The sequence below is a fragment of the Epinephelus lanceolatus genome, chromosome 19 (assembly GCF_041903045.1).
Source record: "Epinephelus lanceolatus isolate andai-2023 chromosome 19, ASM4190304v1, whole genome shotgun sequence".
Lineage (NCBI taxonomy): Eukaryota > Metazoa > Chordata > Actinopteri > Perciformes > Serranidae > Epinephelus > Epinephelus lanceolatus.
The window spans coordinates 31,868,106-31,891,596 of record NC_135752.1 but is presented as its reverse complement, the minus strand read 5'-3'; the positions used below and the strand labels follow the sequence as shown (position 1 = coordinate 31,891,596).

General features: G+C 41.8%; 1 protein-coding gene across 4 annotated transcripts in view; it reads left to right on the top strand.

Moving 5' to 3' along the window:
* Positions 1 to 23,491, top strand: part of rxraa (retinoid X receptor, alpha a) — a 198,712-nt gene that overhangs the window by 145,191 nt on the left and 30,030 nt on the right. For all 4 annotated transcript variants that reach the window (XM_078162358.1, XM_078162359.1, XM_033647604.2 and 1 more), the window contains exon 4: positions 21,390 to 21,540. In XM_078162358.1, the coding sequence (XP_078018484.1) occupies positions 21,390 to 21,540 (151 nt within the window). The remainder of the gene's footprint in view (positions 1 to 21,389; positions 21,541 to 23,491) is intronic.

Below are 23,491 nucleotides of genomic sequence, written 5' to 3'. Positions count from 1 at the left end.
ACCAGGGTCACAAACCAAAAAGTAGACCAAATTCAATGTATTGCAGTGTAGTTAATATTTCAAAGTCACCAGGATCCATTGAACAAAATTATTGAAACTCAGACATTTCAGGGGTAGGACCCCCAGACCCCACACCGAGGTTTCAAAATCTTTTTGAGGTCTTAAGAATGGCAAATATCTAGTCACTAACGGTAACAACGTGCAGGGATACCATCTACAAAATTTGTTCCTGCAGTACTTTGAAAACTTTGAGAGTTGTTGATTTCTGATTTGTTTGGGTTTCTAGCAAGTAAACATGTTCCCTGAATTACCCTAAATCCTGCAAAGAAGTTTAATTAAGGCGCCTGATATGTACCCATGTTACAACAAAGAGATTTAGCGGTGCTTGTAAGCTTTTTTATAATGTTTCTCCCTGTTTCCACTTCCTATGCTAAGCTAAGCTAGCCGTCTCCTCACTGTAGCCTCATATCAAACAGACAGACACGAGAGCCAATCGATCATCTCATTTATCCGCTTGCCCAGAAAGTGAATGAGCAAATCGTTGAACTATTCCTTTTAATAAACAACTAAGTCTTAGAAGTCACAGTGGATTTAGGGCCGAGCGACAGTCAGACACCAGAAAGTTTAATGTTCAGTAGCCTTCGCCACGGTGTCATGAGGTTTCTCTGTGTATTCACAAAGAAACACAGTTGCCCTGTAAACTAACCAAACGGTTGAGTATCATGTCTTACAAACTGTATTCACATGTCTCAGAAGTGCAAATTACAGTCGCTTACAGTTGCACGCACACACACCCACACGCATATAATTTCCCTAAGCCAGGCCCCAGCAGACAGAGGCCCTGCAATGACCCCATGCCACAGTTAATCAAGGCCTATTCAACAGGGATTCCACAGTACTTTGCTCTGTCACTCTGTCTTCCATATCTGAGGCATATTTGTCACTCTCTCCCACCATATTTTGCTTTCTTCTCTCGCCCTTCATTCTTCTTCTTCTTCTCCGGCTGTCCTCTTTCCGCTCTTTTTTTTTTCCGCCTTTCTTGTTTTCTTACACCTTGTCTCTTTCACACCATTTCTATTTCCTGTCTCTTCCTCTCTGTCTCCGTCGTTTTTTTTTTGTTCCATCAATAAGCCTTGGTTTCTTTGGTATTAAAAACACACACACACGCACACACACAATTAAGACATCAAAGCTTGCAGTGGCCCAGTTTTCGTCTCGAGCCATATCTAAAATTGAAATTGTTTCCCCCCAAAATGCAGTGGCTGCCCTTTTTTGTGTTTGTGAATAATTGTGTTTAAGTGTGTCGGCAATGTGATGCTATTTGGGATGGGCTCTCTTTCGCTATTGTTGGGCTTATCGTCAAAGTGTCCCACATGTAATGGAGTTAAGGGTGGATTAGGGGCACTTTCAGAAAGCGGCCAGAATCTTTCATTGCTCGAAAGCCCTCTCCCCACCACAGCCACCACCACCCCTCTCCTTCTGATTCCTCTACACTTTTTAATTCCAACACTTTCATCTGTGCTGCTGTTTCTGTCCCGGAGCGCCATACTTTGTATGCAGGTTGGGTGTTTAGATAGCAAACGTTACAGTTGATTGTCTGTCTCTGTCTGTCTCATTGGGATGAACAGGAGCTTAAGTGGTCTTTTACTTTCTGAGTATACATATTTACGTCTTAAAAGTTATTGCTATCATGAAAAGTATCACATATTGTAGACAGGCTTTTTTACTAGCTGATCATTACTGTCTATTGGCCAATCCTGCTGTATAAAGAGCAGATAACAGCTGCTTCTGTCACTGGTGACAGTTTTAATACTGTATATACAGTAATTGCAGCTGTATTGACTTGTGTTACGGGTCATGTCTGGTTTCTAGTCGTTAACAGAGCTGCATAGTTTTGAATTTGGTTAAACAACTGGCACATGGGTAAATGGCGCCATAAAAATGACCATCGCCACCACATTTTCCTCTTTGAGTTGTCGAATATAGACACCTGGATGTGACTAAGAATGGCAGCATATGTGAACCTGAAATTAGGGCTGGTCATCGAAAAACGAAACCAGTTCTGATATGATGCCTAAATTTAAGTATCATGAATCATTATCTTTCTTTTTAAAAACACACATGTTTTTCGGCATGACCCTTTCTTCATCGAGCAGCTATAGGATGGATTAGTTTCGGTCAGGGTGATGATAGAGTCCCACCCTCTTTGTTAAGGCTCTCCACCCGTTTCAAGATGCCAGCGTGCGTTTACCAGTGTTGTGCACGTTCACACTTCACAAGAACAAGCCTAAAGTTCAGGTCACACAGATCTAAATGTAGTGGCTCACGTTCATGGTTCACAATTAGAATTTTGTATTTTTGAAGTTCATAGTCCAAAAAATTAACTAGTGTAAGTTAATTTCCATTTTTTTAGACTAAAATAAAATCTCTGGATCATTATTCACCTGCAGATATTTCCCAAGTCTGTTTGGATGCTTCAACTTAATGTGTCTTTTCAAATTCTTTGCTGGCATGATTTTTTTCCTCATTACAGTCAATTCTGACTGGTTCATAAAACTTCAGCAGTTCCGGTAACTGCATTGTCTGAATTGCCAGTTGCACTAGCCATGCAGCTGTTGAAATTTCTGCTCCCTCATCAAATAGTGTTTTCCTCCTGTTAGTGCGTAATGCCCCCCTCCATGGTTACGTGAAGGAAAATGGTTGGTTTAGATTTAACACAATGAGCAAACAGCCTTCAACACAAAAACGGCATGCCGGGTGCATGTTCATGGACAACACTGGTGGTGAAGCAGAACCTCCCTTATCCTAGTCTCTCTACAGACTCTACATTCAGTGAATATAGAGTCTGTAGGCAAACCCCAGAGATCTTGCCTCTGGAAGAAGAGCGGAAGAGCCCTGGTTTCCGGTTGTAGGCTGTTTGTAGTCCACATGATATTGACCAATCACGTTTGAGCCGGCTGCAGTTGCTGCCAGGTTAAACGGTCCGTGCGGTGAACTAACGAGGCGGGACATAATTGGCATCACTGCAAACTCTGAAACCATCGCAATGGTTCAGCATATTTACTTATATATAAACGGAAGTCAGAAACGGAAATTCACCTCCTCCGCCCAAATCGGGGGCAGCAGTAGTTGGGAGGCGGCAGTAGCTCAGTCCATAGGGACTTGGGTTGGGAACCGGAGGGTCGCCGGTTCAAGTCCCCGTCCGGACCAAAAATATGGAGCGTGGACTGGTAGCTGGAGAGGTGCCAGTTCACCTCCTGGGCACTGCCGAGTTGCACCGAACCCCCCAACCGCTCAGAGTGCCTGTCATGGGCAGCCCACTCTGACATCTCTCCACTTAGTGCATGTATAGGTCCAGTTTGTGCGTGTGTGTTCGGACCTGTGTGTAATTGACAAACACAGTGAAAAATTGAATTTCCCCTCGGGGATTAATAAAGTATATAAAAAAAAAAAAAAAAAAAAAATCAAACCAGGATGCCAAAAAATTGGGGGTCTGCCCCCAGAGGCTGTATCGCCGTCTGCCAGAAGTCAGACGCCGAATACAGCCGATGGGTTCCGAGAATGCCCTTTTCCTGACTCCACATTGACCTTAAACCTCAATAGTTTTTCTGCAGTAATTGAATTGTGTCTACCGCAACAAGTATTGCAAATACTGAGAGTTGGCATTGTTTGGTCAGAATTTGAGTTTTGTCTCCTTAATCTACGGTCCTTTTATTAGATGCTTTTGTTTTGGTGCTTTTGTTTAACAAACATTAGAAACTGATACCATGGATAAGTTTGGCTGACTTTGTTGTATCTGCACTTAACTTAATTTAATTTATACACCAGCCTCCACTAAAAGGTGCCCACAGGTGTTCTGTTTATTTACAAATAGGTTAACACTTACACTGTACCTGTGTACAGCTGTTTTATGTTCATATTCAGCCTATAAATGCTAATAAGGGAATCTGAAGAAAGTAAAAATGATGAAAAAAAAAGATTTTATCACTCAAAGTAAGGCATTAAAAAAAGTATTGTTTATTCCACCATAGCTCCAGTGTCGTATTAGCGCCAGTGTAGAAACATTTCAAATGGTACCCAGCCCTAAATCTGACAGGTACTCATGTTTGAGGATTTGAGCTGTTAACCGTGAATATTTGCATAACTGAGACTGCAGAAGCTGCTGACTGTTGCTCAGTGAGGGTGGGGGAACGGCGGTTTGATGCAAACAGCGTGGCTCAGAGGTTAAAGACGGTGTCAGGGCCCCGTGGTCGTGAGGCGCGGCACTTGTGATGAGACGTGATTTGAGTCAGACGGCGTATGCCACTTGCTCTTAACACTCGGCTGACTTGCTGTTTTCATGAGCAGTTGACTGGAACGGGGTCACAGCTCAGCCTCCTCCATACTTAACCACCCAGAGGCCAGTACAAGGCCCCCGCCTTTGTTAACCACACACACACACACGCCTAAACACATAGGCATGGACACACACACACAAACTCATTATGCACCTATGACCACACACATTTTGCATTTCAATGTGTATTATTCTTAAATAACTCACTGCACATGTACAGTATGTTATATAAGAAAGACGTCAGAGAAAAAAAAGATCAGTTTAAAACTGGCAACCACTATAGCTGTACCTTATTTTTCGGCTTTCTGTTTTTATGCCTTCGCGCCAGCGATAGCCGTAGCCAGAGGCATCATGTTTTGGGATTGTCTGTCCACCCCTCTGTCCATCTGTTCGTCTGTCCCATTCTTGTGAATGTGTTTCAAGAACATCTTGAGGGAATCTCTTCAGATTTGGCACAAGTGTCCCCTTGGATTCAACGATGAATTAACTACTAGATTATGGTGGCTGTAGATCAAAGATCAAGGTCACGATGACCTTGTGTGTCTCATTCTTTCATTCTTTTGAACATGGTATCTCAAGAACACTTTGAGGGAACTTTTCCAAATTTGTTGCAAAAGTACACTTGAAATTAGAAATGAACTGATAACATTTTGTTGGTCATAGGTCAAAGGTCAAGGTCAATGTGACCTTGCATCCATCTCATTCTGTTTGAATGTGATATCTCATGAATGCCTTGAGGGAAATTCAGATTTGGCAGAAACATCCACTTGGACTCAACCATCAAACTGATTATATTTTAGTGGTCAAAGGTCAAGGTCACTGTGACCTTGCATCTGTGTCATTCTCATGAACGCCCTCAGGGTATTTCTTAGATTTGACGCAAACATCCACTTGGACTAAAACATAAACTGATCAGAATTTGGTGGTCGAATGTCAAAGGTCATGTACAGTGTGACCTCACAAAACATGTTTTTGGCTGTAAGTCAAGAATTCATATGCTAATTCTGACAAACTTCACACAGATGTCTAATAAGATATAATGATGACATTTTATATCCAAAAGGTCAAAGGTCAGCTTCACTGTGACGACATAATGTTCTGGATAAAACACTATTCTGGCCATTACTCAATGTTATAACACAGGAACAGAAGGGGAGACATTCAGGCAGATACTGAAATGGTGACACTAATCTTGGGTGCTCACCTTGAAACTCTGCTGATTGTATCAGTCTGTGCTGCCGTGGGAAAGATGTGTGTGAAGCATCCATGTTTTCACAGCCGTGGATGTAAACTGTAAGAGAAACTAGACCGGTGCATGGAGGCATACAACCGGGGGGCACTTTCTAAGCCTCTCATCACAGGAAGACCTTAGTTACCGTAAACGGCAATCATCAGTGTCTTCTTTTAGCAGAAACCCAACTTTTCAATGCATGGCAATATAAAATCCAGGTGGAAATCTCATTAAATTGCTCTGGTTCTCATTAAAACCTGTGGGATTTCCAATGAAAACTGGTACAAACTGAAAACAATGAGCCTTAACTATCCCCTACTTCAAAGACGTAAATGACAACATGATGAAAGCAGAGGACGGGATGAACAAAACTCCCATTCTTAATGGAATCTTACATCCTCCGACAGCCAAACCACATGTAAAGAGAGAGACGGTCCTTTATCATCAGCCAATTCTTACATCTCAAACAACAATACTTCCCCTTGAGCTCTGTCCTAAACATCCAGGCACACTGACATGCTGTGGTTGCATACTTCTTATATTGTCGCGTCTATTCTGTGCATCCTGGCCATATACTGTGCATATTGATGATCATCAGAAGAAACATCTGCATTGTTCTGTAGTGGCCCACACATGCAGTCAGCAAACAGATTTTGACACAAAGACGTCGCCTCCAACGCAAAATGGATACTTTGTCTTTCGTTAGGTGGTTTTGCCATTATTAGGTTTGTCATCTCTCTTCTTTTCTGGAGCTGTTTGATGGGAGATATGGCGAGACATCTCCCCTGGTATCTGGTCAAGGGGTGGAGCCACGCCACAGCAATGCCCAATAGGATCGGACCCATCAGTGGTTGTGTCTGTAGGCTTGAACTCACTGTCGATACAGACCATCTTTGGATCACAGACACCACAATTCTCCAAGCAGCTGGTAGAGATTATACGCAGGGTTGGAGCACATTTTACACTTCCAATGACAATGGAGAGAGTGTTGTTTTTTGTGGGAAAAAAGCGGCTCTTTATCTTCGGACCGCTGCCGACTCCCTCAGTCTGTGCCCCTCTGGCTTCTGCGCTCTCCCACTGAAACCTTCCTGAGAATCCTAAACCAACAACAGGCCTCCAGTGCCTCTCAATACGTCTTAGAAATCCATATAAAGCTTGAGTGTTTCTTGAATGGAACACAGAAGAAACAGTAATGCAAAAAAGGTGTAAATGTTTTACAGGAGATGGAACACGCGCTTAATAAGTTATAAATGAGCGGCGGTGGTGATGTCATGCGCCAGGTTTGGGTACGTTGTATTTAGGCGAGGGTCGCTAGGAGACAGGAGCACAACACACTCAAGAGAAAGAAAGAAAGGGAGAGAGGGAGAGTAGTGGACCTCAGCCCTCTTCCTGTGTGGGAGTAATAAAGGTCCATTCCGCTGCTCTGGACTTTGATGGACCTCGCTGTAGTCGCTCTGCATGACATCATGGTTGCAGGGCTCTAATGGCTGCACAAAGGGGCTGTGTGTAGGGTCCCAGGAGAACAGTTAAGGCTCTCTAACGTCAATCAACCCTCAAATGGATGGGGGAGAAGAATTTTTTTTGCCAAAGCTGTCTCCAGGTAGCAATTACATGCAGTTTTAGAGGCCGCTTTTTTACCCCAGCAATGGTAGTTCAAGGAAATGTAACTAATGTGTAGAATTAATGTAGTTATGTTTCACTAGACGTTTAGTACACAGTTCTTTAGTTTCTTGTAGAGAAAATCTTTCAAGTCTTAAAGACGAGCCTGTGTTTCAAAATGTGAATGTAACGTAGGTAACAAGTTTCCCATTTCCCATGTTCATTTCCTGTTGTTGCTATTAATGCAAATGTCCTGCATCTGTTTCATATTTAGTGTTCAAGACGTTCTGGCGGCAGATTACCTTTCCTTCCCTGAAATGCTTTTATTTATATCTGGAACATATGTGGGAGGTGTTGTTTTGTTAAAGAAGCTGATGATCATAAAGGCACAGGAAATGCAGGAAGGGAATAAGAACATAACTATATTTTCATGAAACAGTAAAACTCATCACAACTGTGTGGTAACTTTTGGAATTTGTTCAGCAGAAATGTAACAGGTACTTTCCAATGGAATTTCTTTTGCGACTTGTTATTTAGTCTAACAGATCATAGAACATCATTTGCAATCTGTGTGTTCTGACTTGTGTGGGGGCCACACAGGAGACGAGCCATTCAGGAGGTGGCAGCTATAAGGGATTGAAACTGTAACATTAGGTTTAAGTTTCAGAGAGCAGCCCCCTAATGCCGGCTATATAATGTTGCAGTTTAAATGCCTCTGGGGCACACATTTATTTTAAATCTTCAAATAATCCCTATAGGGCTTTAATTGCATCTGGTGGTGTGATCTTACAGCAACTAGACACTGGCTGTGGACAGACGTGTGTTGAGGCATGTCTGTGAAGTGTAATGACACTAATTATATGACTAATTCTACTTTTTATACACCTGCAAAAGCTGTGCATGGAAAGTTGTTACGGACATAGTTTTGTCAACTAGCGGTGGGACCATATATGATTGTATCGCAGATTGTGATGAAAAAAACACTCACAATAGGTTGATAGTGGTGGATTTTAGGGCTCTCCCGAATACTAGTTTTAGGGTATCGAAGCTTCATTGAAAAATATTTACGATTAATTGAAGCTTTGAAGCTTTTTAATGACAGTTAGCCATCTTGTAAGCATGCAGGGCACAGTAACATTAGCCATAATAGCTAGAAAGAACAATACATTGCAAGATGGCTGAGCTGTTAATTACAGTTTTAAGGTCATTTGCCAAGTTCGTTGTAGATTGGCGACACACCAGTTTCCTTCGGCATATCTGGTACTCAATGCTTGGGGGTCATGTCGTCAAACTGTCCCATTTTCAGTAGTGATATACTGCTGATGATAGATGTTAGGTAAGAGCGAGTCAGAGTCACAAACTATCAGTTTAAATGTCTTTGTCTTAGAATAACTTAAAATAATTAATGCTGGCAACAATCAAAGCTTCAAAGCATTCGGAACAATGGTAGTAGTGAATTTCGCAATTGTGATAATCCTAAATATCATGTACAACACCGAGGGCTGACGCTGCTCTGGTGTGAGTATTTTTGCTCTCTAGAGAAACCTCCTGGTGCTCATGTGGAATTTTGAAGATAATTAGAAGCATGGCTGTTCTTGGCTTTCAATGTCCGATAGTCCACCAGTAACATTTTCATCACGTCTCGTCTCGTCAACAAAAATGAAACATAGATTTTGTCTTAGTTAGCTCGTCATCTTGCCGTTTTAGTCATGGAAAAAAGGTAGATGACAAAACATTTTCGTCAACAAAATTGACACTGCTCACCTTTTCCATCCACGTAACATGAAAACAGATTAGTAACATCAAGTTAAAGGTAGTGATCAAACCACATTCTGCCAGACTTGGTGTTAATCAGCCCCCACTTCTTGTGTGAAGAGCGAATCAGTTACTCACTGAATAACGCTGATTGGAACATTAGTCACTAGACTACCAGGTTAGTTGTTGTGGAAAATAGCAGAGAGTCAGTACCTCTGTAACGTGCTAGTGAACAAGTAAAAACAGTCTTTAAAGAACAGGGTGCTCTTGCTAGTGGATTTATCAGTCCATTATCTGCTGGATGGTGGACAATGGAAAAACCAGTGAATGACCTGCAGGATGTAATCAATCTAAATTTAAATGACTGCTGGATTGTGTGCTGTTTGGCAAAAGAAATACCACTCAGTTAAGTTCCACGTCGCATACTAGAGGACACTAGTGTGATAAATGGCTTGATGATAATGGACACACCAGAGGATGAATCAAGTGATGGCTCTCATTTTGGCACTGAGAATGCTTCTTGATCCATCACTGAGTGATATGGAAGACAATCAACAATCTTTTCAATGACTTGCTGGAGGACATACCAGTGGACAGTGGGAACGCTAGTGGAATATACTCACAGGTTGATTTACAGTACAGTTGGAAAATGGAAATACTAATCGCTTTTTTGACAAAGGAAACTGATGGTCGGGTTAATTGCTGGAGAACTTACTAATGGACAATGGAAGCACGTCGATTAATCACTGAATAACCGACAGATGACACACATGACCATGATCACATTCATATACAGACTTATTGGACATTTTTTTAAATCTGTGTTTTAAACTTATGAACCTGACCATCCCACATGGCAGTGTTCTACACAGTCAAATAAAATCTGGGAGTTTTCATAACCATTTTAACTGCACACAAATTACATTTTTGAAAGTACTTTATCAAACTTTTCACCCAGTCATTGAGTTTGATTGGGTTGGTGGGCATTATTTGCACTTCTTATTTGGAGGCTGCATGGCGGTTAGAAATTGATACGCATATCTGTAAAATCAATCAGCTAATACTGTGGCTTCTTTGCTGATTAAAGTGGCAAAATGTATTATGTGGCTGACAAAAACAGGGCTAAAAGGAAAGTTTCTGTCAAATGGTTTATTGGATTAATGTAACACTTCATCATCACATGGCTGTGATATTTGGTTGATTTGGTCAGGCTGAAGGGGAAAAAATGATAGATTGTTGCCTTTTAGTTTTGATCCAGTTTGTGTTCACGCTGGCTCTTATAAACAAACCAAAAGCTGTAAATATGAAGTTGTATAGAAGAGAGGTGACTCTAGGGCTGCCCCCTAATAGTCGACCAAGCATTAGTCAACCAGAAAGGTCATTAGTCTGCAAGATTTCATTGGTTGCAGGTAAAAAAAAAACATGAAACTTTATTAGGAGCTGTGCCTTGTCAAAATAAATCAAAACCTATATGACTGGACCATGTGGGGATTTAATTTAAAAGGACAGACACAGGAAGTGTCCACACTCAGCAGTCAGACAGGAGTCAGTTTACAAACCAATCACAGCCGACAGATATCTTTCCCTTCTTCTGTAAATATTCAGTCTGATAAATGCGGAAACGTTGACCATGTTAGTGCAGGGCTACCCAGAGCTTTACATCTGTCCCACGGACGACAGGCCTACACACTTATAAACAGCTCCTGGAAGAAGATCAGCTCTAATTTCCAGGGCTGGTAGCTGCGGTTATTCCACAGGCTAGTTAATAACATGTCGTGCAGGAAATCCAAAGTGTGGGATCATTTTGAGAAGGTGAAGGACGAACCCAAGGTGATATGTAAACTCATCTTCACTGGTCGACTACAAACATGACGTATCATCTGAAACATGGAAGTAGCTACATGCCCATTAGCCCACAGCGTCATTAACAGGCGGCTCGCTCAGTGTGTGATGTGCACTTGTAGATAAAATATAGGCCTATATTAATGAAGGTTCATTAGTACGGTTTTGTATTTCTCTGTAATGTAGCACAGTGTTAACAATGTTATTGATACTATTCTTTCTCACACCTTCAACTCAAACCATTGTGTTGTCGTATCGTAAACCTGCAGGCAACTAGTCAACTAATGGCCCTAAATGATGACTATTGGTCAACTAGGAAAATTTTAGACAGGAGCAACCTTAATGAAATAAGATTACTATTAAACTCTGCTGAAATGACATATCTGCTATCATTAAATCCTGCCATTGGTCTGTTTTGCTCTCATACCACTTGAAATCTGATCAAACCATCTTTTTTTGTTCTTTTAGTTAGTCAACATCTGAGTTTGATTGACAATTTTCACACCATCCCAAATGCATCTGAGTTTGTTTAAACCAGTCCAAACAGTTTAGGTGCGAAAGTACCCCGAAAAGTGTGATTTATTTCTGAAAAGAGCAAAGGAACAAGAGAGAGAAGGTTGTCACAACTCAAACACTATAAAGAATTTATAAAGCGAGGAGGAGATAAATAAGACAGAAATGTTGAAGAAGACCAGTGTGGAGGAGAGGAGAGTGACTCCAGGGTTATAGGAGCTGCTGTGTCAGTGGTAGGCAGTGCAGTGCCCACAGGAGCAGCACTGTTTCCTTTAAAAACAGCCCTTATGCTCATCCACCCACACACAAAGCCAGAAGGACACAGTGTAAACACACACATGCATGCAAACACACACACACCTGACACAAAAAGTAAAAATACACATACAGTACGCATGCTGCACACCCAACCCCTATGTGCACACACTCCCACAGACGCCAGAAACACTTAGACAAACGCACGCGCGCATACAGCCAAGCTAAGGTGAGACAGCAGCTGAAAGTCACTCTGCGTATTCCCACTCCGCTGCTGTAAGGCTCGCTGCCTTTCATGCCACTGATAGTCTTAATATCCTTTTTTTCACTGCAACAAAAGTTTCTGTCAAAACACACGCCTGCCCTCATAAGCGCCAGCAGTGCTTGCAATGATTCATTTTATCTGTTGTGGCACAGCATGGGGTGAGTGTTGGAAACCTCCGAGCTGTCGAGAATAATGTCTGCTTCTGCTGAATGGCATCCAGCGGGAGAAGAGAAAGTGTTTTATTAGAGCTGAGTGACAATAATCATGGAGCTGTTTTACAATAAGGCAGACCTCGTGTTGGCACTGAAGACTTTATTAATGGTTAATAAGTAATTGTATTCACTTAGAGATCATTAACAAGCCATTAAAATGCATAAATTTGGGTTGCCAGGTTGTGTTTATTGATGTTTATTAATGTCCTCAAGGAGGTATACCCAACACAACTTTTGTTCGGTTACAAGAAAACTCTGTAGGGCACTTTTAAGTCACATGTTGGCACATGAAATTTGTCTTTCCTTCCTGTTTCCATATCCAGAGTGTGACTTCACATTTGCAGATGACCCCTAAGTTCACCCGCAAATAACTGACCTGCACCCTGAACCATTCTGTGTATTGTGTGTGCTGGCATCCACGTGTCCGTTGATTAGTCCTTGTTTGCGAAAACAGGTGTCTTTCAAGCTCGTAACAGCGCTGTAATTGATTCCAAAGGGTGTCTTACTGTGAATATACCCCAGGGGCTGCAGAAGAGCCAACCCATTAAACTCACCACTGTGCGGAAACTCGATCCCCATCTCTGCCGATACGTGTCCAGATAAGACTCACACACTCACACTGTGGGGATGAGAAGAAAGTTGTTACCCATTCCTGCCATACTTGCGCTGGGCGGCTTAGATAACTTTGCTTTTAGAAGGAAGTGACTGTCACAAGGTGTCAGAGGTGAAAGGTGACACGGGGTTATCATGAGTTTACATCATGACCTGATCCCTGTCCTCACCTCTCAGGAGGCAGCTGGTTAGGTGTCAACACGAGATTTGTATCCTGTCCACTCACACCTCCGTGCTCTTTGGACATTCTTTCCCGCCTTGGAGCAAAAGTGAGTTAAAGTTACAGAAACGAGTCGTGGTTTAGGAAGTGATATTGGGGAATGAGATGTAGCCTATAACTGTAAAGTAGAACATCCTGTTCCTGGCAGTGTTGTGCCACTGCAGAGTGGAAAAGCTTTATGAAGGAATTCTGTAAGGGTGTTTTGAAAGAATACTGTGAAGATAACTTTCTCCGTGTTAAAAAAAGGTGCCCTTGAACTGGAAAGCAACTGAAGCTCCACATGAGGGTTGTGCATTGAGGAGTGGTGCGCTAGGATTTGATGTCTCCTTTTGAAGTGTCTTTATGAGCAAAGTCTGTGCTCTGACTCTCTGAATCAAGCTAAGCCCGTCTTAAGCACAGGCCTCCACCGTCTCCGCTCTTCTTTCCTTTTCTCCTCTGTTCACTCGAGGGACGACTCCTTTCTTTCTGTTTCACCACCATGTGTGTTGTCATAGCATACTAATAGTTTAAAGGACTTGCTCTGCTGCCGGGATTGTTCTTTCTAATAACAAGAATTAGGATTGAGTAAGACACCTAAGCCAAGCTGACTCACAGCATTGATTGTGTAAGTTTTGGGTGCGATTATTTCTCATTTTCCTTGTATTTTGGTTTGTTATTTGCTGGTTTCAGCTTCAAATCAAAACATTTTCAGCTTTCCGCTCCTCTATGTTAATGCTAATTAAATAGGTTTGGGTTTTAAACTGTGCCTCAGAGCATATGATGGGCATCTTTTGAGTCTTTCTGAATTAAGAGATTAATTGAAATATACTTGGTAGATTCATCTGCAGGGCCAGATGTAGCATATTTGGCAAGCTTTCCCTGGCGCCCCCCTCCTCCCCAAAAAAAGTATTAATATCTTCTATAATTATTGTATTTTCAAAATGAAAGACTGCATAGATGTAAGTGTGCGGAAATCTTTCCTACCCCATTTATTATATTTATTACTATCAAGAACAATAGCTATTGAAAATAAACACAAATAAACAACTTGGCTAACAAACAATAATGATTTAATTTTTTTTTTTTTGTACTGCATGTCTGACGACTTTTGCCTCTTCTGTGTGTCTTCTTAAATGCTCTTTACATACGCTCCACTCCACCACACCCATTATTGTTATTGTTTTAGCATTCTCTGGCTGTGATGATCACACACTGGTGAACACATTAGGGTGAGCTTCATTGCCCAAACTGGAGGTTGTACAGAGCATTACATTTTTTGGATAATTGAATCATTTTTCTCTTATGTTTTAATTTAATTTAATTTTATTTTATTTTTATTTTTTTATTTATTTTATTTTAAATTGTTTATTTATTGTATGGACAATAATCATTAGTTGCAGCCCAAGCTTCCAGAAAATGTAGTTTATTGTACTGAGTTATTATGAAACCAAAACACCATTCTTTAATCTCTCTAGGTGCAAAGTTGAAATTTGCGCAATTGATGCAGTGCCTCGTTTGGAGGCTTAGATCCACATTTTTCATAGGATTTACAATATAATATTATATATTATTGTACTGTGTGTTGCTTTGAAACCTGAGAAAAACAGCGCTTCTTTCATACATTATTTATAGGAATATTTAAATATATACATATACATAACTCACTCTTAACATTAGATCCATGCATTCAGTAATCAGTGCAGTCACTCACCAAATTTTCAGCTACACCTTCAGCTCCTTACAGCTAACGCCCCTTAATTCATACCCTTTTACATGTTTGAACATCATAGCATTACGCTGAAACCAGCGGGTGGCACAGGACATATAATCACATATATCAATTCTGTGCAGAATCTGACACCCACAAGCAGACAGAGACCCCCACTGTACTGGATGTACCAATCGAATGTCCTCCACAACATGTTACATAATACCTGCAGCACATGAAATAGTGTTATTCAGCTGGAGCATTTCAAGCGCTCGTGTTGTACATTGTACTGCAGGGAATCTTATGTCCTACATTTCCAGTCCTTGATGTTAAATGCCCCTCATTTGTTTCTGACCCGCAGCCTGTAAAAGTTTGAAGCTAAGCCTTCTACTCCTCAAAAAAAAAAAAAAAAAAGAGAAAGAGAGGATTGATTGTCAAGGGGTTTCCCAAGACGATACGGCTGTACACACAGCTGGCATACCTCCCTGTGAAGGGTCACATGTATATGTTGTCGGGGAGGGCGCATGTATTCTATTTCCAGAACCAGTTCTGAGCTGCTTTAATCCCCCCGCCTTGCCTCCATTGCCATGGGCAGAAGAGAAAGAAAGGCCCCCCCCAGCCTGCCCACCCCACTGTTGGGAGCAATGTTTCTGAGATTGAGTTGCAGGTTCCCTGAAAATAGATTGTGAGTGGAAGAGTCTTTTCTGTCAGGCAGACAGAGGGTTTGATAGAGACGATATCAGCAAAGGAGACAGCTCTGTTAGCGCTGCACTGCAGGGGAAAAGACTAGACTCAGGCGTTTAACTGAGGTAAGACCTCATGTTATGTGTGTGTTTGTGTGTGTGTGAGTGTGTATGTGGGTTCAGAGATGTGTGTGTGTGTGTGTGTGTGTGTGTGTGCGCACATGCCGCCAAAGCTGGCTCTAAACAAATGATGCAGCTGTTTTGTTGCCTTCGTGTCTTGGAGACGCTCTCAAAAATCATCTTATGGAAGACATTTGCCAACATATAGTTTCATTAACAACAGTTTCGTCTGCACCAGTGTGTCTGCAGTTCATAATATAAATACTGCAATTTATTTAGGACACATTTAGTATCATCTCAGTATAAATAAGTGGCCATGTGGGTGACAGTCTGCAAATGATTACCTTTTTTTTCTCTTGGTATTAAAGTTAAATAATGTATAAAACACCACATGGTAACCTCTGCAGCATAACAACCTAAAATAATGTTGTTATTTTTTCCTTGAAGCTTAAAGAGGACCTATGCTGCTCATCTTCAGGTTCAGACATGTATTTTGGGTTTCTACTAGAACATGTTTCTATGCTTTAATGTTCAAAAAACACTTTATTTTCCTCATGCTGTCTGAACCAGAACACTTATAGCCATCCTCTGTCTGAGATGCTACATTTGAGCGCCTGTCTCTTTAAAGCCGCTCTGCAGCTCGGCGCCTCTTCACCGTGAACGCAGCAGCGTAATGACTGTAATGGAGAAAAGTGGCACTTCATACCGGGGAAATTAACAAATGAAAGCTTCTAAACCAAAGTCTTTACAACTGGACATGTTCCAGCAGGAGTATGATCTGAAAACGGGGAGAAATTAAAAACATCTGCAACTGAGATTACATGTTTCCGTGACGTTAGCATGTAGCTACATGTAGCAATGCATATGCAGCCAAGGAACGACTGTAACTGAGTTTAATGGCACTTTCTACCTTGAAGAATCACATATAGGAGCTTCTAAACCAAAGTCTTCACAACTGGACATGTTCCAGCAGGAATAAGTTCTGAAATCAGGGAGAAATAACAACATCTGCAACCAAGATTACATGCTTTCTTTGATTAGCATGTAGCTACATGTAGCAGCGTACTTGCAGTCATCATATGACTGTAACAGAGTATAGCCGTACTTTCTACCAGCACTGATCACCAATTACAGCTTTGAAACCAGTCTTCACAACTATACATGTACCAGCAAGAATATGTACTGAAATCAGTGAGAAATAAACAACATTTCCAACCAAGACTTTGTTTTCCTGATGATAGCATGTAGCTACATGTAGCAGTGCACATGCAGCCAGAGAATGACTATAACAGAGTTTAATGGCACTTTCTACCTTGAAGAATCACCAATAGAAGCTTCTAAACCATAATCTTCACAACCGGACATGTTCCAGCAGGAATATGTTCTGAAATCAGAGAGAAATAACAACATCTGCAACCAAGCTGACTTGCTTTCTTGGATAAGCATGCAGCTACATGTAGCAGCGTACTTGCAGCTGGTGTATGGCTGTAACTTGTTCCAGCAGGAATATGTATTATGTACTGAAATCAGTGAGAAATAAACAACATTTTGAACCAAGACTATGTTTTCCTGAGGTTAGCATGTAGCTACATGTAGCAGTGTACATGCAGCCGAGGAATGACTATAACAGAGTTTAATGGCACTTTCTACCTTGAAGAATCGCCAATAGAAGCTTCTTAACCAAAATCTTCACAACTGTACATGTTCCAGTAGAAACATGTACTGGAATCAGGGGGAATAAACAACATCTGCAAACAAGACTGCATGTTTTTTTAGATTAGCATGCAGCTACATGTAGCAGTGTACTTACAGCCATCATGACTGTAGCTGAGAATAGCAGCACTTTCTACCAGGACAAATCACCAATTAAAGCTTCTGAACTAGTCCTCACAACCAGACATGTTCCAGCAGTAACATGTACTGAAATCAGGGAGAAACAAACAACATCTCCAGCCAAGATTACATGTTTTCCTGACATTAGCAAGTAGCTACGAATAGCAGTGTACATAATGTAAACATTTGCATTAGCATGCCTGGACCATATAAAGAAATTCGTCATGAGCTGAACTGGCTTGTAGCCAAAGTACAAAAAACATTGAAAACAGATTATTCAGAACCATCTGAAACCTGAGGTTTTTGCTCACAGGGATTATTTCTACATGTTTATCTCATTATTTAAAACTTTGGCCATGTTTGATACAAACATCCAACACTGCAACATTATACACATCACAGAAAGTAAGGAAAAGCATAATTGATCTCCTGTAAGCTCTGTGTGTGTGTGTGTGTGTGTGTGTGTGTGTGTGTGTTGCATTCAGTTCAGTGTGTATTTGTGTAAACAGAGTGTGAAGAGCATGCCAGGGGTGTGTGTCAGGGTGTGAATTGAACATTTTCATGTGGCAGAGGGCTTTAACCTTTTCAACCCACTGAAACCCACCAGTGGATCCATCATTCAAATGCAGCCAAACATCCAAACCCACAGAGGCTTTATATTGGAAATTCTAGTCAGTTTCTCAAGTCAAGTTACCATGACACCACATATGCCATGCTGAATTATGTGGAAAGTGTATAAAATGATGCAGAAGACATCTAGAATTTTCTATTTGATGTGACGGAAAAGCACCATGGTTTGGAATATTTCACTCAGTGTAAGCACTGTATATTGTAGCTTCAAGCAAGAACGTATATGGCTTTGCTGACATTTTTCTAACTTTGAAGCTATTTAAGAAGAATCAGACATCAGAGTGTAAGGTGAAATGAGATGCCAGGAGCCACAGCAGCTCCGTGTGCACGAGCCTATATGTGAATTCATTTAGTGTATCTGTGTCTATGTGCATGCAGACTTCTGTTATGGTGAACCTGTGCGTATATGCATACAAATGCTTTTCTGTGTGTGTGTGTGTAAATGCAGCTGCTTCATCTTTATGGCATCACAATAGATGTTAAAGGTTAATATTCTCAGAGATTCGTACATCTCACCTGTGCACGTGTTCGCTGTTATAGTGTTCAGTGTGTTAAAGAGAAGTGGCATACACCAAGGGTTGGCCTGTGTAAACAGTGATAAATCTTCAAAGATATTTAATACATTTACTCTGTGTTGAGTTTTGGAGCCACATCATCAACATCCATAAGCACACTGTGTCTGTTTGGTTTATATACTGTATGTTTGTGAAAGACATGTATACATCGCTGTGTTTTTCCAGTTCGTAGCTAATGTTCTGTGTCACATCTCTGTAAACACAGCTGAGGACAGCAAACTCTCTTAGACCATCGTGTTCGTTTCATCACCATAAAAACGAAACAGTTCTTCTGTCCTGACCGATCCCTGCAGACAGAGACGGGGTATCTTTGCTAAATTTAGAGCCAAGACACGTTTGTGTGATCACACGTCTCATATGTGGTAACATAATGAAAACACGTTTGGCTATATGAGCCTGTGTGGCTGCTCTGCCAGCTCTGCTCTGTCTCTCACTCCTCTGCTGCAGGCATGTTTGTCAGAGATCCACTTATCTGAATATATTCCCTTTTATTTCCCCCTTTCTTCCCCCAGTGTAATGTCATTTTTGTGTTAGCCTAGTCAAGCAGACTGGTGCTTTTACTTTTCGGATTCTTTCAGGAGATGGTGCTAATGGTTAGCTGCGCAGCTCCTGTTCCATCTAGTACATTTAGTGTTTTAGGATAATTTATATCCTGCCCCCCAACATTTATCTCCTCTTGAAACAGCGTGGTGCTAGTTATAATAATTAGCCTCCCCTTGCTCTCCACTTTTAGCACGAGGCGAAGAGAGGTCACTGTGAGATGATTTTTTTTTTCTTTTTCAGAGAGGGAGGGAGGCAGCAGTTGAAGTTAGACTTAAGGCTGCAGTTGCACTGCTGCTAAAACAAATGCTGTCTCTTTATTCGGCTGTACTTTTAAATTTTGCAGTGGAGTTATGCTAGCGCTGAACATTCGGGAGCCAGCGGGGCTTGTTGAGAGCATGAATAAAAGAGTTCCTGGGGTGGAGTGGTGCAGGATCCTGCTGCGCCAGATTTAGATCTGAAACAGAGGGGGGGAACAGCGGGGGGAGGAGAGAGACAGACGGAGCAATGAAAGAGGGCAAAAGAGCTGCTGCTGGGACTGCTGACCATCTGTATTGAGTATCAGAAGTCATAATATCCTTCTCACTTTCTGTAGTTAGCAAATTGCTCATGACAATCTTCCTGACATAACTCCCCTCAGATTTATTTTCTCTGTTTGTACAGTACAGGCCAAAAGTTTGGACACACCTTCTCATTCAATGCGTTTTCTTTATTTTCATGACTATTTACATTGTAGATTCTCACTGAAGGCATCAAAACTATGAATGAACACATGTGGAGTTATGTACTTAACAAAAAAAGGTGAAATAACTGAAAACATGTTTTATATTCTAGTTTCTTCAAAATAGCCACCCTTTGCTCTGATTACTGCTTTGCACACTCTTGGCATTCTCTCCATGAGCTTCAAGAGGTAGTCACCTGAAATGGTTTTCCAACAGTCTTGAAGGAGTTCCCAGAGGTGTTTAGCACTTGTTGGCTCCTTTGCCTTCACTCTGCGGTCCAGCTCACCCCAAACCATCTCGATTGGGTTCAGGTCCGGTGACTGTGGAGGCCAGGTCATCTGCCGCAGCACTCCATCACTCTCCTTCTTGGTCAAATAGCCCTTACACAGCCTGGAGTGTGTTTGGGGTCATTGTCCTGTTGAAAAATAAATGATCGTCCAACTAAAGGCAAACCGGATGGGATGGCATGTCGCTGCAGGATGCTGTGGTAGCCATGCTGGTTCAGTGTGCCTTCAATTTTGAATAAATCCCCAACAGTGTCACCAGCAAAACACCCCCACACCATCACACCTCCTCCTCCATGCTTCACAGTGGGAACCAGGCATGTGGAATCCATCCGTTCACCTTTTCTGCGTCTCACAAAGACACGGCGGTTGGAACCAAAGATCTCAAATTTGGACTCATCAGACCAAAGCACAGATTTCCACTGGTCTAATGTCCATTCCTTGTGTTTCTTGGCCCAAACAAATCTCTTCTGCTTGTTGCCTCTCCTTAGCAGTGGTTTCCTAGCAGCTATTTGACCATGAAGGGCTGATTCGCGCAGTCTCCTCTTAACAGTTGTTCTAGAGATGGGTCTGCTGCTAGAACTCTGTGTGGCATTCATCTGGTCTCTGATCTGAGCTGCTGTTAACTTGCGATTTCTGAGGCTGGTGACTCGGATGAACTTATCCTCAGAAGCAGAGGTGACTCTTGGTCTTCCTTTCCTGGGTCGGTCCTCATGTGTGCCAGTTTCGTTGTAGCGCTTGATGGTTTTTGCGACTCCACTTGGGGACACATTTAAAGTTTTTGCAATTTTCCAGACTGACTGACCTTCATTTCTTAAAGTAATGATGGCCACTCGTTTTTCTTTAGTTAGCTGATTGGTTCTTGCCATAATATGAATTTTAACAGTTGTCCAATAGGGCTGTCGGCTGTGTATTAACCTGACTTCTGCACAACACAACCGATGGTCCCAACCCCATTGATAAAGCAAGAAATTCCACTAATTAACCCTGATAAGGCACACCTGTGAAGTGGAAACCATTTCAGGTGACTACCTCTTGAAGCTCATGGAGAGAATGCCAAGAGTGTGCAAAGCAGTAATCAGAGCAAAGGGTGGCTATTTTGAAGAAACTAGAATATAAAACATGTTTTCAGTTATTTCACCTTTTTTTGTTAAGTACATAACTCCACATGTGTTCATTCATAGTTTTGATGCCTTCAGTGAGAATCTACAATGTAAATAGTCATGAAAATAAAGAAAACGCATTGAATGAGAAGGTGTGTCCAAACTTTTGGCCTGTACTGTATATGTAATCAAAACTTCTTTGTTTCCTTAGCAGGCCTGGCCCTTATTCAATAGATCATTAGCTAGCTATGCCGCACCAGCTAAAGTATTCACAGGCCTGTGTAATGGGGTGTGTGACGTTGCTGGTTTTGAGTTCAGGAGGGCTGCCTTGTAACCTGTCCGCATGTGTGTTTGGGTGTGTTGATGTTCCAGCTGAACTCTCCGATGAACTCGGTCAGCAGCACAGAGGACATCAAGCCCCCGCTGGGCCTCAACGGTGTGATGAAGGTGCCCGCCCAGCCCTCGGGCACTGTCCTGTCGCTCACCAAACACATCTGCGCCATCTGTGGTGACCGCTCCTCAGGTGAGTGACACCAGACTCGCACAGGATATTGCATGATAAGAAATCATGGAATTTAAATATTTAAAATAAAATGATGTGACTACTTGTGAGAAAATCATGAGTTAAAAGTGCAGTGCCTTCAGGATGATTTAGCCTGCTTTCCCTTTTTCTACTGTCTGTGGTGTCATGGCTTACGTTTTTTTTTTTTTTTTTTTTTTTGAGTCATCTGTACAGAATGAAACATTGTCAAACTACTTATAAATTATAAAGATCAAATGGACGGAGATGACTGTTTAAAAGTGCACATGAGTCAAAGCCTAACCAGGAATTTCAGGGAGTGTTATGTATAATTAAGGGAAGAATTGTGGGGAAAGGTATAAAAATAATGTCTCCACAGCTGGGAATACACAGGACTCCATTATTGCCGAATGAAAAGAAAGTGGGACTACCCAGCGTCTTACTAAAGTTGGTGCTCCGACCACACTAAGAAACCTCCAAAGATGAACTCTGGTCAGAGAACAGCCCCACGGACCGCTCTGGCAGCACTACACACTGCAGCTTCTTGCAGCGGGAGATCTTCCTGGAAGGACAACAGTCAGTGGAATCCTTCAGAAATCTGGGCTAAATGGCGAAGAAGCCAGAACGAAGCCACTCCTGAGAAAATGCATATGAGGGCAGCAGCATAAAGGCACATAAAAGAAACTGACGTCATGAGGCAAAAGACCGTACAGTCTGATGAAACCAAACCTCAATACAGCTTCAACTGAAATAGAGAAGCTCTGTGTCGGAGGGAAACCAGGCACAGCCCATCACTCATGGGAAAGATTTTCAGCCCCGGGATAAAGCAGGATATCTAATTCACTGGACAGTTTCAGTGTCATCCTGCGTCATCGGTGCTGCACGGACCCAAGGGGGGAATCAAAACAACGTTTAATAGCAAGTCATGCTTCATTTAAATGTGCTCTGAGGCTTTATTAATCTTCTCCGGTGGTCTGACCAGCAAGTGTCTAACAAAGAAACTGTTTGAGCAACCCTGGTGAATGCAAATGGACTTCACCCATCATATATCACATCTATAAGACCTGTCAGGAACAGGGGAAAGAGACGATTCTTCCTGTACTGAGACACGAAGTGAGAACAGTACCGTCATGCCAATCAATGAGGTCCCCTGCAGCTTACCTTCAGCAGGCCCCCTCATTTGTTCCTCAGCTACTTAAGCATAACCACCCACACACAGTCTACTTTCATAGGTCTCTGAACATAATTACTGTTTTGCTACCCCAGAAGCTGGTTCCTATATGCTGTTCATGTGGCTGCATGTTATTTCAGACTCTAAAGGTTTTCATTCTCAGGTCTTTTGAAAAACCTTCTTATTAAAGTTGCAGACAAGTTACTATTTATAACAAGGGCAAACTGACGGCGACTAATGTGCCTGTTGATATCTAGGTGGTATCTAGGTCCTTCATAATGTTTAAAAGTAGGTGTGTTTCTCCTCCGAGCAGAAATGTGGGCTTTTCTTTTGGGCATGCACCTGTACACCACTCTTGTAAACTCGGGCAAGATGCTGTGTGTCTGAACATGCAGTATACATGTCCAAAGAACGCTCCTAACACCCAAATATCTGCAGCATATCCCAGGTTTTAATTGGAAAATGCTGAATTCGGAATAAGGCCTAAATCGGATTATCCAAATGGAATATGCTGTTTACTTGACCATATCAAATTTGGAAACACATTCAGAGTATCCATCCATCCATTTTTTGTCTGCTTATCCGGGGCTGGGTTGCAGGGGCAACCAGCAAAGAACCCCAGACGTCCCTCTCCCCAACAGCGCTTTCCATCTTCTCCTTGGGTACCCCAAGGCATATATACGACATGGAATATTAGTGTGCATGTAAACGTAGTCACTGAGACAAAAATGAAAATATGATTTATATTTTATTTAATATGTACGCATCAGACGAACCATCTCT